This window comes from Talpa occidentalis, unplaced genomic scaffold (genome assembly GCF_014898055.3).
Source record: "Talpa occidentalis isolate TD23 unplaced genomic scaffold, MPIMG_talOcc4v2.1 talOcc4.14, whole genome shotgun sequence".
NCBI classification, from domain to species: Eukaryota; Metazoa; Chordata; class Mammalia; order Eulipotyphla; family Talpidae; genus Talpa; species Talpa occidentalis.
Genome location: NW_023601433.1, coordinates 931,151 through 945,810, shown reverse-complemented (window position 1 = coordinate 945,810; position 14,660 = coordinate 931,151). Strand labels below are relative to the sequence as shown.

At 57.2% G+C, this 14,660-nt stretch overlaps 2 protein-coding genes across 2 annotated transcripts in view; one reads left to right on the top strand and one right to left on the bottom strand.

The window, feature by feature from the left end:
* Window positions 1-244: 244 nt before the first annotated feature.
* On the bottom strand, window positions 245-13,236 carry LOC119245121 (basic proline-rich protein-like). The gene is made up of 4 exons (XM_037511383.1): window positions 13,212-13,236; window positions 12,417-12,644; window positions 11,686-12,168; window positions 245-1,245 (listed from the first exon to the last, which is right to left on the bottom strand). The coding sequence occupies exons 1-4, from the start codon at window positions 13,234-13,236 to the stop codon at window positions 245-247; spliced, it is 1,737 nt and encodes a 578-aa protein (XP_037367280.1).
* CRTC3 (CREB regulated transcription coactivator 3) overlaps window positions 13,235-14,660 on the top strand; it is a 73,539-nt gene continuing 72,113 nt past the window's right edge. Inside the window, exon 1 of the mRNA XM_037509922.1 lies at window positions 13,235-13,366. Coding sequence (XP_037365819.1) covers window positions 13,235-13,366 — 132 coding nt within the window. The remainder of the gene's footprint in view (window positions 13,367-14,660) is intronic.

Below are 14,660 nucleotides of genomic sequence, written 5' to 3'. Positions count from 1 at the left end.
GGCCTGCACCCCAGCTCTTGTGCGCACAAATCTTAAAAAAAAATAAACGTGGAGGCTGAGCGGGAGACGGAGGCGAGATGGAAGGGCCCCGGAGACCTCGCGCAGCCCCCAGGCACCGCCCACTCTGCCCTGGGCCTCGCGGCAGCGCCGTCTCCCTCCGCTCCGAGCGGGCGCACCCCAAGGCGGGCACCTCTGGGGGCCGGCGGCCTGGAAGAAGGTGAGGGTGCGGTTTCTTCTGTCTCTGTCAATCTGACGCCTCCCCCAAAGATGCGCGTCCCGGCAGCAGCTCAGCTCTCGCCAAGCCCCCGGCCTGCAGGGGCGGCCCGGCCCGCCTCAGAGGCAGAGCGTGCCTCGGGCCCCCGTCATCACCCTCGGGCCCCGCGTGCGCCATCCGGGTCCCGCGGGGCCGCGCGCCAACCCAGGCCTCGCGCGGAGACGCGCGGCCCGCGGCGCAGGCGTCGGTGAGGGCGCGGGGGGGGGCGGGTGCGGTCCCGCGAGGCCGGGGCTGGGCCGACGCCCCGCGGCCGGAGCGCGCGTTGGAGCTTCTGCCGGAGCCACGACACGCGCACCGAGGCCGAAGCAGGGAGTCCCTCGGAGGCCGCCCCGGCCGCAGCGCCGCGCGGGTCAGCGCGCAAGGACGTCCCCGTGGAGGGACGTCGCCGTGGAAGGATGTCGCCGTGGAAGGACGTCGCCGTGGACGGGCGTCGCCGTGGGGGGCGTCGCCGTGGACGGGCGTCGCCGTGGGGGACGTCGCCGTGGACGGATGTCCCCTTGGGGGGTCGTCCCTGTGGAGGGACGTAGCCGTGGGGGCGTCGCCGTGGACGGGCGTCACCCTGGGGGGCGTCGCCGTGGACGGGCGTCGCCGTGGACGGGCGTCGCCGTGGGGGACGTCGCCGTGGACGGGCGTCACCCTGGGGGACGTCGCCGTGGACGGATGTCCCCTTGGGGGGGTCGTCCCCGTGGAGGGACGTAGCCGTGGGGGCGTCGCCGTGGACGGGCGTCGCCGTGGGGGACGTCGCCGTGGACGGGCGTCATCCTGGGGGACGTCGCTGTGGACGGATGTCCCCTTGGGGGGTCGTCCCCGTGGAGGGACGTAGCCGTGGGGGCGTCGCCGTGGACGGGCGTCGCCGTGGGGGACGTCGCCGTGGACGGGCGTCACCCTGGGGGACGTCGCCGTGGACGGATGTCCCCTTGGGGGGTCGTCCCCGTGGAGGGACGTAGCCGTGGGGGCGTCGCCGTGGACGGCTGCCCGGACGCCAGCGTGGAGGCGGCGGAACCGCAGCTACGGGCCTGCGCCGGCGCAGAGACTCGCGCTTGCGCCCCCCGCGCCTCCCGGGCGCGGCTCCCGCCGTGGCTGCCGCAGACCGAGGACTCCGCGCCGGGCCGAGGGCCGGGAACGCCTGGGCCCTGCACGGCACGGTGAGTGGAGCGCCGGGAGGCCTCGGGGTCTCGTCAGGGACGCCCGTCGCTGAGCCGTGCCGCTGGGCCGGGGAGGGGCTCCTGACCCGCACGCGGCTGGGCCCGCGAAGACGGAGCCCGCGTGGCCGCTGGGGAGCGCCAGGCTCGACTACCTGGTGAGTGTTTCCTCGGGGGCGGGGGGTGGGGGCGGGGAGGCAAAACTGCATTTGTAACTCACTTTCGCTGACGAATTTTTGATTCTCTGTTTTATAATCCAAGCTTGGTAACGTGATTTAACACTTTTGGCTTCATTTTTATTTTATTTTATTTTTTGAGATTTATTTCTTTATGCATACAAGAACTGGGGTACAGGCCAGAGGTTGGGGGGGGCGGGGAGAGAATTCACCAGAGACAGAGTGGGGAGCAGAACAGGCAGACTGATGAAACACACTGCTGAGGGGAGCCGCGGGGAGACAGGAGAGGTCTGCTGCGCCACGTGGGTAGCTCCCTGGCTGGGGATTGAACTCGTGTTGCAGAGGCTGTGGACAGCTTCACAGGTTGCGTCGTAACCCCTTGTGCCACCAGGGAGGCACCACTTTTGGCTTTAAATTGTAGATATTATAAATTTTGCCCTACTTGTCTAGAAAACTACTTCTCTGTGCCGATCCAAGTGCACACCTGGTGAGCTCCTGCACTTACTTGCTCGGAGGCCCTGGCCTGACTCCAGAGAAACACATTCTCAAGTCTTCCGGGGTCAGGGTGCTGGGCCAGATGGCAGGGGCGAGGGGGAACATGGTAAAATAGATGCTGTGATCACGATTAAAGGACAGGTTCTCAGGAAAAGCTACCTCGGAAGGAACAGAATCAATAAATATTCAGAAGTGAAACAAGGACTCAAACGCCCCTTTCCACGCAAAGAAACCAGCACTCCTTGGGGAAATGGCTGATTCTGGGGCTGGGCAGAAAAAGAACAAAATTAGCCTAAATCCCTCTGTGCCCAGGAAGAAAAAAGAGCTAAGGAACAGATGAGGCATGTCAGGACACAGAACCAGGTGGAAGGTCAAGCCGGGGAGGATGTATGTATGAAAATAATACTAGTAATGGATTCTAACCTGGTGGGGGGGGCTATGGGGGGGGGCGGACACGGGCACTTTCCGGTGGAGAAGCCTAGCCAGTGAGCCCGAACCAAGTGATCCCAGTTCCACGCCAGCAACAGCACAGCTGGGTGTCGGGCCCCCTGGTTGAGAACGAGACTGCACCTGCTGTGCGCTCCTGCCCCAAACACCTAGTGTGAGACTAATCCCAGGCCGTAGAGACAAACCCTCTTAAGGGACACACAACAAAGTAACAGGCCTGTCACTGCAACTTTTTTTGAAATCATATAAGATGAGCCGTCCCAGATCAAAGGACACTAGAGAGACACGGCAACTGAACGTGACGCGCCCTGGAGTTTTCTTTTGCCATCACATTAAATTGGGACTGACGGCGAACATTTTGACATCTGTAAACTAGATAACAGTGCCAACTCAGCAGTGATTCCCTGAGGACGGTAACTGCCCTCCTTGTCTTTATGAAGTAAACACCAAAGTATTTATGGGCATCATAAACGACTCTCACATGGGGGCCTCCCTTGGTGGCGCAGCGGTTGAGTGCTGGGCTGCGAAGCTGCCTGCAGCCTCTGCAACTCCAGCTCAATCCCCTGCAGCCTCTGCAACGCCGGTTCGGTCGAGGGTCCCACATGGGGCGCAGACCTCTCCTGCTGCCCGCTGCTCCCCTCAGCAGTGTGTTTTGTCAGTCTGCCTGTTCTGTTCCCCGCTCTGGTGAATTCTCTCACCCCCTGCGCTTCTGACTATACCCAGTGCTTGTATAAATAAATCTTTAAAAAAAAAATTACTCTCACATGGTTTGGGGGAATGAACACCTATATAGAAATGATAAAGCAAGAGAAGTAAAGTCGTGTCATTTAGGGCAACTGGGTAGCAAGTGCACAGGAATTCTTTATATTGCTAAAGCTTTTGTTTCAGTCTGAAATTACTTAAATTTAAAAGTTTTTAACAAGAAATGAGGATCTTAAGTTCATCAGGAATAATTTGGCTATGAGAAAGGGAAAAGTAACTTCCCATGGCTTAAGTTTATTTCATGTAATTCTAGAGGGAGACAGTTGAAGTGTCCATTCAGCAGCATCATGCTAGCACTGACCAAGGTCTTTCTGAATACTGAATTCTTTTTATGCTTTCTCTTTTTATGGCGGCAAGATGCCGCCATAGCTTCAGACATCACATCTGTCTCGAGGTACAGAGGAGAAAGGGGTTAGTGACAGCGGAATGTGTTCCTTTATCTGAAAACCAAAAGTGCTTCTGGAAACTCTCCAGTGGGCTTTCCATTATGTGTCAGTAACCAGACAGGTCACATGGCCAGCCACATCTGTGGGAAGGCAGGGAGCGGGCATCCCCTTTCTGGTCTCAGCAATAGAAGACTAGGGTGGCTGCCCCTGCACCAGGAAGTGGGCGCCTTCCAGTCTGAAGACTCACACGAGCTCGTTCTTCGACCCTTTCTGTGATTCCGTTCTCAATGCAGCATTTCTTTTTTTTTTTTTTTAAAGATTTATTTTATTTATTTATGCACACAAGAGCTGGGGTATAGGCCTGAGGTGCGGGGGATGAGAGGATTCATCAGAGACAGAGTGGGAAGTAGAATAGGCAGATCCACTGAAATCCACTGCTGAGGGGAGCGGCGGGGAGACAGGAGAGGTCTGCTGTGCCCTGTGGGTAGCTCCCTGGCCGGGGATGGAACTCGTGCTACAGAGGCTGTGGACAGCTTCACAGTGCTGACGCTTAGCCCCTTGCGCCACCAGTGAGGCCCAACGCAGCATTTCTTTTTTTTTTTTTTTTAAAGATTTATTTTATTTATTTATGCACACAAGAGCTGGGGTATAGGCATTTCTTTCTTTTTTTTTTTAAGATTTATTTTATTTATTTATGCATACCAGAACTGGAGTAGAGGTCAGAGGTATGGGAGGTGAGAGGATTCACCAGAGACAGAGTTGGAAACAGAACAGGTGGATTGACTGAAATCCACTGCTGAGGGGAGCAGTGGGTGAGTCAGGAGAGGTCTGCTGTGGGATGTGGGTCACCTCCCTGGCCAGGGATCAAACTTGTGCTCCAGAGGCAGTGGACAGCTTCACAGTGCTGTGTCTTAACCCCTTGCGCCACCAGGGAGGCCCCTCAATGCAGCATTTCTTTTTTTTTTTTTTAGTTTTTTTATAGAGGCATGTTTATTTATTTATTTATTTATTATATTTGTTTGTTTGTTTTGTTTATACATGCACTGGGTACAGTCAGAAGCGCGGGAGGGTGAGAGAATTCACCAGAGCCAGAGCGGGGAGCAGAGCAGGCAGAAGGACCGAAGTACACTGCTGAGGGGAGCAGCGGGCGGCAGGAGAGGTCTGCGCACCATGTGGGATCCTCCTCCGGGGCCGGGGAGCAGCCGGGGATCGAACCGGCGCCGCAGAGGCTGTGGGCAGCTTCGCAACCCAGCGCTCAACCACTGCGCCACCGGGGAGGCCAATGCAGCATTTCTTAAGGTCTAACCCATTGACTAAGCTATATCAGAAGTCTTTGCTATCAAAAGCAGACTCTGGGCCCCTGCTCTGTCTATATAAGCCTCAATCTCAGGCTGGGATCCAGGAATATAAATTTTAAACAAACACCTAGGTTCCAACAAAGTTATAGATAAAGGTAAATGGAAAACTTGGAGGGTTAAAATGCTAAATGAAATATAACAAAAAATGTAATGCATAGCATAGGTGAACTCACACACAGTAAACATGTGGTTTTCTACCCCAGTAACCCCAGTGCTCGAGGAGCTCCAAGTTTTCTTATTTAACTAAAATCTATGCTTTATTTAGATTCCCCCATTTTCACCTACTACCCTTTTTCTGTTTCAGGCTCCCACACAGAGTACCATGTTACATGTAGTCATCATGTCTCCTGAGGTTGCTCTTGGCTCTCTTTTAATGCCCACTTGGTAAAAGACTACCATGGAGTTACATAAGCTCAGGAGTGAACCAAGACAGGACCATCACAAGGTTTCACCCTCAGGTGGACTGGGAGGAGCACCGCCCTGTGGCCTGGAGCATTCTTAGACACTCTGGGTGACTACACCACCCTTGGGGACCTCTGGCCACTCACTCCTGGGCCACTCCTCAAGCTGGTGCTTGCAGGCAAGCAGCTTTGAGGAATGAGGTTGGTAATGTCTTCTGGAAGAGAGCGCACTGCATGTGTAGCCATCTCTGGGGCTTCTGTACACCCCCCACCCCCGGACCTGGTGGGGAGGAGGGTTGACACACAGCTGACACCAATGCTGCTTGCTGATGGTGTCTGACCATGAAGTCTCGTTCCTCCTGCTGGCAGCCATGACACAGAGACAGGTTAATGGGCTAGCTTGTAAGGAGGGTAAATCCTTGCCTGAAAGGGTGAAGTCTGCCCACTGGCAAGTTAACAAGGCAGCTTGACTCTCTCCAGTTGGGCTCTGAGAGAGAAGGGGCAGGAAATACCTTGAGAAACTGAAAATTTATAGGGTTTATAGTAACTATGGAATAAAATTCTCATGCCTAGAAATGATTTCCCTACAGTTCATGGAACAAAACAACATTTGTATCATATTTGTACTACCCATATTCTCATAAGAAAAAAATGTCAAACCTCCCAACAGATGAAAGTTAAGGATATTAGTTAATATTTTAGTTAAAGATATTAGGGAATAATCAACCATGAACAAAAGTCAGAAATATTTAGGGCCTCCCTTGTGGCGCAAGGGGTAAGCACAGCACAGTGACGCTATCTGCAGCCTCTGCAACATGAGTTTGATCCCTGGCTGGCCAAGGAGCTGCCCACATGATGCAACAGAGCTTTCCTGTCTCGCCCGCTGCTCCCCTCAGCAGTGTATTTAAAAAATAAAAGAGTCAGAAATATAACCAATAGGATTAATGCTTCTAACACTGGAATAATAGAACTATGTACTGAAAGAAAACAAAATTAGTATAACTAAAGGCATAGAAAAAGGAATAAAAATATGAAAAGTACAAGACTGGCGATAAGGAACAAGCAAATTTGCAAAAGAATTAAATAGAATTAAATAGAACTTTTAGATAGGAAAACATAATCCTTGCAGAAGAAAAACTCAATGGACAGATTAAATAGCAGATTAGACACAGATGAAGAGAGAAGTCAGCAAAGTGGAAGCTAAATCTAAAGAAATTACCAAAACTATAGCAAAAATAGTGGGAAAATATGAAAGGGAGGTTAAAAGTCATAAAGAACAGGATAAGAAAGTTTCATATGCACCTCACAGCCACTAGAGGGGAAAATTAAAGAATATGGAAAGCAAAATTTGAAGAGATTCAAGAAAATTTCTAGGGCATTTGGAAGATCTGTCTAGCAGACTCTTCCAGTTATCTGGTATTGTTTTCCCCTCATCAGATGATCCTCACTGGGGTCCTAGAGTGGGCAGTGTCGGTATTGCCCGTTGGTTTGTCAGAAATGCAGATTCTCAGCTCCATCTAAGATCTACTGAATCACAAACCCAGAAGTAGGGTTTGGCAATCTGTTTTTTTTTTTGTTTTGTTTTGTTTTTTAAATTTCAGTGATTCTGATGAATGCTTATGTTTGATAACTACTGTTCCATGACAACAGAGATCATAGTTTCAGTTGGGCACATGGCTCCCTAGTATCTAGATGTGTGACTAAGTTCAGTTCAGTGGGGTGGATATAGAAGGAAATTTTATGTAGCAGTTTCTGGAAACTTCTTTTGGCATAGTCTTCTCACTGCTTAGGATATAGAGGTACCATGAAATTGAGGCTGTGAGCAGCAGAGTAACTTGACTTTTATGTAAGAGAAATAAACTTTCAACTTGTATAAGGTCCCTTCTGGGTAGGTTTTCTGCTGTAGCTACATCTAATCCTAACTGATACAGGTCTTCAGACTGAAATATACTGAGTTCTACATAAAAATCTACCACTCAACAAAACTGCAAAGTAACCAAGGAGAGGAGACAGATTATTTAGAAAGAAACAATGAAATTAACACAGGCGTGAAAAGCTGTGAGAAAAACTTAGAGTAGGGCCAGCAAATGATAATCCTGGGCCAAGTCTGTCCCAGTGTCTGTTTTCATATTTGGTTTTATTGGAATACAACCAGGTTCACTTATTTGTGTTTTCTGTGATTGCTTTTGCGCTGGAATGGCAAAGGTGCAAACCCTAAAATATTTACCATCTGGCTCTTCACAGAAAAATGTTTGCCAACCTCTGACTTGGAGGATATCTCCCTGGGTGAAATCCCAGGGTTTTCCTCTGTCCTCGTGGGGGATGCCCAGGATCACGTTGGTGATGGTCACAGATCTGAGGAACTTGAAAGAATTTAACTTCTCCCTCTGTCGGGCATCCACGTCAGCACCGGGACACAGATCCTGTAGCCTGGAGGGGACCAATTCTGCCACTCCGCCAGCCAGGGCATCTGGGTCTTGATGGTGGGTTCAGGTCCAGGATTCTTGTCCAGAGTGCCCAGCACCTCCTTGCCTTGCCTTAACTGTGACCTTCCTTCCAGGCCGGTGCTTTCCAGCGGGAGGCCTCGTCAGGGCCCCCAGCCCTCGGGCCAATGGTAACTGACAAAGCAGAACGTAGAAAGCTGAAACCTTCATGCTTGAGAACCAGGGTAGGGGGGAAAGCAGCCAGAACAAGATGATCTACACCAAAGATGGCTAGAAAGGGGGCCAGGGGCACTGAGGCAGGAGGGATGGGGCCCGATGTACAAATACTGGTCAGAAGTGTGTACAAGGAGCAGTGAGATGCCCAGCACCCCTCCCCAGCTGCTCCACGCTAGCTGGTGGCCCCCTTCCTCCGTGCCTGTAGGCAGGGGTTAGCCCCAGGGTGCTGAGCCAGAGAGGCGCTGGACCTAGGGTGAGGCCAAGAAAGGCTGGGAGTGAGGTGACTTCTGAAGACGGGGATTAAGAGAGAGCAACACATCCAAAGTGAAGCCTTTTCAAACTAGCAACAACAAATGCTGGCGAGGATGTGGAGGAAAAGGAACTCTTCTGCACTGCTGGTGGGAGTGCAGACTGGCCCAACCACTGTGGAGAGCTGTGTGGAGATTTCTGGACCTACTAAACATAGAGCTTCCATAGGATCCAGCAATTCCACTCCTAGGTATTTACCCAAAGGACACAGAAACATCCATTCCAAAGAGCACCTGCACCCCTATGTTTATAGCAGCACTGTTTACAATAGCTAAGCCTTGGAAACAGCCCAAATGCCCAAAAATAGATGCCTGGATCAAGAAGATGGGGTCCATATACACCATGGAATATTACTCAGCATTCAAAAAGATAAACACATGCCATTTGCAGCAACATGGATGGCGCTGGAAGGGATCATGCTCAGCGAAATAAGCCAGAAAGAAAAAGAAAAACACCGGATGGTCTCACTCATAGCAGGAATCTAGAAAACCTAAATAAGGGACCAGGAAAATGAATAACTATAAGAAAGAAAATATCAAAATCAACAAACAACTATGAACAAGAGACACTCTATGGGGGGTAGGGGGTGGGGAGGGGAGGGATTGGGGTCAAAATAAGGGGGTTGCAATTGTATGGGGAATATAAAAATAAAATTTATTTAAAAAAATAAGAAATAACTGTGCCTTCATATGATATATTGTTAGACAAAAACTGAATTTGTAATTAATCAAGAGTAAAATGCAGAATATACAATAGAATAAAGAATGGAAATATAAAAAAAAAAAGTCAAGCCTTTTCTCTCTTTTCTCACGCAGCTCTCAGAACACCAGCCTGCGGGCTCACCCTCCTGGATAGTAGGCTGGAAGATTCTTAAGGCAGGAGAGAAAAAACAAACTTAGAGATTCTGCTATTTGGGGGCCATGCAATGAAAAATCTGGTCTCTCCTCAGTCCAGGAGGCCCGCACGGCACACAGGACCGCCAGTCAGCTGAACACGAAACGTGCTCCGTCTTTATTGTTCTCCCTGGTCTTGAAAGAAATTTATACTTGTTTTTTTTAAATGCACATTATTTAGCAATCTGTCAAGTAGAAGATAAAGATTTCCCAATAGTCCCCACACCCCCCAAGGCATGTTTTCAAGCATTTTTCTGTTTAAGTATAATAGTTCCCACTTCCATTCCCATCACGAAGGCCGGCGCATCCCTCACCCAGGGGCCAATCTCCAAGCAGCCCGGAGCTCGCACCGCGCGTCCTCGGTGCTGGGGCCTGGCTGTCATTGTCAGCACGCCGTTTCCACAGGGGGCTGCCGGTGAGCTAGTCAGCAGATGGTGCTCCGCCGGTGACGAGAGAGCGGAAGAGACGGTGGGCTGCTTCTCAGGGCGGGGCCCCAAGGGTGCCAGCCTCCCTTCCGCTCACAGCCCGTCGGGGGGAACGTGGTGTCTGCCCATGCCCACCTGCAAGGGAGCGTGCGGGCATGGGTTTCCGCAGCGTGCGCTGGGCCAGGAGGAGCCCAGCTAGACACTCCGGGGTTCTCGGGAAGGCGGAAGGAAGGATGGAATGAATGTCAAGGTGCAATGAATGTCAAGAATGAAGACTGACCCGAAGAAGAACGAAGGTCTCCTGCCCCCGTGCCCCTGCCAGTGCCTGCCTGTGCTTTCTCCTTTCCTAATAACGCTGGGCTTTTCAAATGACGAAGAAGAGAGGAAAAACCAAAAACCAAAAGCGACCATCGAGAGACAGCGAGCAGTCTCTGCACAGAAGGTGTTTTGAAAACATTTTAAAACCCGTTTAGTTCCAGAATCGAGGCATCTACACACATTCAGTGTCTTAATTTGAGAGGAGAGTCAAAGATCACCCGTTGTGAGAAACCTCTAGATGGAGATCAAATGGACACATTAAAAAAGTGGATTTGGACAAAACAGGCAGATAACGTAAGGAGTAGAAGAGAAATTTAAAGACAGAAATAGCTACGATGTCGCACTTAGGAAGAGAATACAGGATGCTGCTTAAAAAGTATTCAGGAAAGAGAAAGTAGTTCTTAGAAATTAAATATGTAAATGCAGAAAAACGTTCGGAGGGTAGAGGAAAAAGGTGAGAAAATTAATCAGGAAAGAGAAAACAGAAAATAAAGGATAAGAAAATTATAAAAGCCATCCAGGAGGCCCCACAGCCAGCTAACCATTTCTGGAATGAAAGAGCAAAGGAAATGAAGAAGAGAGAATTGTCCAGAAGGTAAGACCGGGGCCTCCCTGGTGGCACAAGGTGTTAGGTCACAGCACTGTGAGGCGTCCACAGTCACCGCAGCACGGGTTCCGTTCCCGGCCGGGAGGTGACCCCGTGGCGCGGCAGACCCCTCCTGTCTCCCCGCGGCTCCCCTCAGCAGTGGGTGTCAGTGGATCCGCCTCTTCTGCTCCCCGCTCTGTCTCTGGGGAATCCTCTCACCCCCCACCTCTGGCCTGCACCCCAGCTCTTGTGTGCATAACTAAATAAAGTAAATCTTAAAAAGAAAAAAAGGTAAGACCGTGTCCCAGAACTGAAGGACAATCACTTCCACCCTCACCACCAGCCCAACAAAAGCCCCTGGGCACGTGATGAAATAATACCAGGCGCTAAGTCTGGGGGCTCTGGGGGCGCGGGGGGCGCGGCACAGGAACAGCCTCTCCCCAAAGGCCGGGTGGCCGCGGAAAGGGAAGGGAACGTGAGGGAGGGACGGGAGAGGGAAGAGGCGTCGAGGGCCCAGGCAGGGCTCCCGGGCAGCCAAGGAGGGCGAAGCAGCCACCAGGTGCGAGGGTTTTCTCTTTCAAGGGTCTTCTGACTTCCCGGGACAGGAGGGAGACCCCGCACTAAAAGGCAGGGGTGTGAGGCAAGAGGATCCCCTGGGGTGTGGGGAGCAGGGCCATGGGCAGGGGGGCAGCGCGCAGCCCCAGAAGAGCCCTCCAGGGGGCGGGGGCAGATGCGGGGCACGGCCTGCCCCGCCGGCCAGGACAGGGTCAGCGTTTCCTCACGTTGCCTCCAGCCAACTGCGGGAAGGAGCAGGGCCCGCGGGAGAGCGGGCGGGGCCGAGAAATCTGGGCAGATAAAAACAGGCGATTCTTTGACTCCCCCCAAAATTGCCCGGAGTCGAGCGACGGCGCGGGAGCGGGCGGCGCCGCGCGAAGAGAACCGCCCCCCTGCGTGAAGGGGCGAGCAGGGAAAGGCCTCTTTGTGCTGGTCCCTGAACAGCGAAGCGCCCTCGCCCCACAGCCCGCGGGCAGCGAGCGCCGGCCGTGCACACACCCCGGGGCGGCGCGGCCAGCTCGCTCGGGTCGCCACAGGCCGCGCGCTGCCGCCCGCAAGGATAAATGTGAACGTCGGGTGACCCGGCGCGGCAGCCCGCGGGGCCGGCACCGTCCCGACCGCCGGGGGGCGCGGAGGCGAGGTCCCCCCGGGGGCGGCCGTGGGAGGGTCCGCGCCGGGTGCGGGGCCGGGTGCGGGGCCCCCGCGCCTCCCGCGGCGGGGCCGAGGCCGCGCGCTTCCGAGCGGCCTTTGGGCCGGGCCGGCGGTGTCCTTCCAGGCGCCCTTGTCTCCGCTCCGTCCGGAAGGGGAGCAGAGCGGGGCCCGCGCGCCCGGTTTCTGCCCGGGCGGGCGCGGGGGGCGTCTCGGCGTCCTGGGCGGACGGGACGCCCCGCACGGCTGCGCGCCGGGCGGCAGGTGCGCTGGCCCGGCCGGGTCGCCCCTGCCGTCCCCCGGGAGGTCCCGCTCGGGGCACCGACCCCCAAACTAAGGGACCAGGAAACGCCCGGAAAGCAGCACACGCGGGCCCCAGACGGGGCCGTCAGTCGCGAGACCGCGTTTGCCCCCAGGGCGCCTCGGGCCGCGCGGCCTGACGGCTGAGCAGGCCCCGGGCGTCTCCGCCGTTCTCGGCCGCACAAAGCCCGGCCGGGGGCGTCCAGCCCGCGCCTCCGCGGGCGTGGGGGCGCCTCGCGAGCCCCGAGAAGGGGCGCGGGGCGCACGGGGCCCCGACGGGCCTCGCCGCGGCGGGAGGCGGGGGCTGGGGGCCCGAGGGCGTGTGGGGGGCCCCGGGCCGGGCGGGGTCTCGGGGCCGCGCGAGTCGGAGCGCGCGGAGACCGGGCGCGACGGGAGCCGCTCGTTCCGGGGCGGCCGGAGCCGCTGGTCGGCGGGCCCCGCGGGGAGGCAGCGCCGGGGCGGGGCCGGCGGGGCCGGGCCGGGGTGCTCGCCCTTCCAGTGCGCGTCCCCTGCGGGCGGGACGCGGCGGTTGCAGCTCCGCGCCCGAGGGACCGTCGGTCCCGGGGCCTGGACGTCCCGGCCGTGGCGCCTCCCTGACTCCCCGGCGCCCGCGGGGCTGCGCCGACCCGGGCCGCATCGTGGGCCGCGGGCCGCGGCGCGGGGTTCCGCCCCGGGCGCCGGGGCGGGGCGGGGCCTTCGGGGGCGGGGCCTTCGGGACGGGGGTCGACGGGGCGGGGCGGGGCCGGCGGGACGGGACGGGGCCTGCCGGACGGGGCGGGGCCTGCGGGGCGGGGCGGGGCGGCGGGCGCGCGGGGGCGGGGCCTGCGGGACGGGGCGGGGCGGCGGCGGCGGGCGCGCGGGGGCGGGGCCTGCGGGACGGGGCGGGGCGGCGGCGGCGGGCGCGGGGGGCGGGGCTTGCGGGACGGGGCGGGGCCTGCGGGGCGGGGGCGGGCCTGGGCGCGCTCCCGGCCGCGCGCGGGCGGTGGGGCCGCGGCGGCTCCTCGGCCGGGTCGCGCCGGAGGGAGGACGGGCGTCGGGCGGCGGCCGCGGACGGACGGGCGGGCGCGCGGCGGGGCCTCCGGGCGGCCGAGCCCGCGCCATGGCCGCCTCGCCGGGCTCCGGCGGCGCCAACCCGCGCAAGTTCAGCGAGAAGATCGCGCTGCACACGCAGCGGCAGGCCGAGGAGACGCGGGCCTTCGAGCAGCTCATGACCGACCTCACCCTGTCGCGGGTGAGGCCCGGGCGGGCGGGCGGGGCGGGGTGCGGGCGGCTCGGGGCGCGCTGCGGGCCCGGCCCGGCGGGCGCGGACGGGGCCGGCGCTGACCTTGAGGCCGCGGGGCGGGGCGGGGCGGGGCGGGCGGGGGGCGGCGGCGCGGCCGCTCGGGCGCCCGGTGCGGGCCCGCGGACCGCGCAGGCCCCGCTTCCTGCCGCCGTCTGCCGCGCCGCCCCGCCTCGCGCCCAGGCCCGGCGCCCCGCGGGCCTCCGAGGCCGCCCGCCCGCCCGCCCGCGCCACCTGCCAGGCCCGCAGGTCGGCCGTTCCGTCGGCGCCGCGGGGCACAAGGGGGCGTTTCTTCCATCCACGCGCCACGTTTCCGTCGCGCGGGGAGAGAGACCGAGAGCGACGCGGCTCCGGGTTTCCAGAACGGCCCCCGCAGCCGCGGCTTCCCTGCCCCGGCACTTGCGCGGCGACCTCCGCCCGGTTCAGGGAGCCGCGGGCGGCCAGGCCGCGCCGAGCAGACGTCGGGGACGGGCCGACGGGCCGAGCGGTGCCGCTGGGGCGCGGAAGTTGTCGGGGCGCGAGCCCATGCGCTCGCCCGGAGCCGGCCTCTCGTTCAGACGAGACCAGAGTCACGCAGCGGCTCCTCCTGGGGCAAGACGTGTTCGCGGGTCCTGCCGTGAGGTGAACTTACCCCAGGCCAGTGCGGTCAGACATCCACCTGTACCTAAATAACGCCCTTTGCTGACAGCCCCGCTGCAGCCAGAAACTGAAACCGTGCGCAGGATAACCCCAAAGTTGCAAGTGAGATAAGTTCAAATTAACATTAACTTAACATGGCCGTGGCGGGTGTTGCGCCGAACTTCATGGACGCTGCTGTGTGAGCATGGCGCTGCCCACTTAAGCTCAGGTTCCTTGAGGTTAGCCGGCCTGGTCAGCTGCGGCCCAGGTGATAACTCAGTTTGGCCCCCACTTTTCTCTTGATTGCTGCAAAATTAGGTCATTTGACCCTTCGCCTGGTACAGGGCATCCTTTTCATATTAATCCTGCCAGTGTCCTTTCTCCTCAGCAGGTTGCAATAAAGTAATAGTACTTGGCTCCACTGTGCTCAGAAATACCAAAGCAAATGTTCACACTGCATTTGCCTAAATTATTTGCTTATTTATTTTTAAATGTTTAGGTTATTTTCATAATGAAATCACAAAACTAAAGCACTTCTCGTGGAGCACGCTCACAGAGACCCCCAAACATCTGGCGGTGGCCTCCACGGGCCCAGAGTTCTGTGCGAGGAGAGTCCATGTGGCTCGCC

What these genes read in the sequence shown, in the direction of transcription:
- LOC119245121 (XM_037511383.1), bottom strand. Translation starts at nt 13,236, where the DNA reads ATGGCGCGGGCTCGGCCGCCCGGAG. An exon ending in GCGGGCTCGGCCGCCCGGAG is followed by an intron (nt 12,645 to 13,211) that starts GCCCCGCCGCGC and finishes TCCCGCCCGCAG; the next exon opens with GGGACGCGCACTGGAAGGGC. An exon ending in CCGCCTCCCGCCGCGGCGAG is followed by an intron (nt 12,169 to 12,416) that starts GCCCGTCGGGGC and finishes CTGGTCCCTTAG; the next exon opens with TTTGGGGGTCGGTGCCCCGA.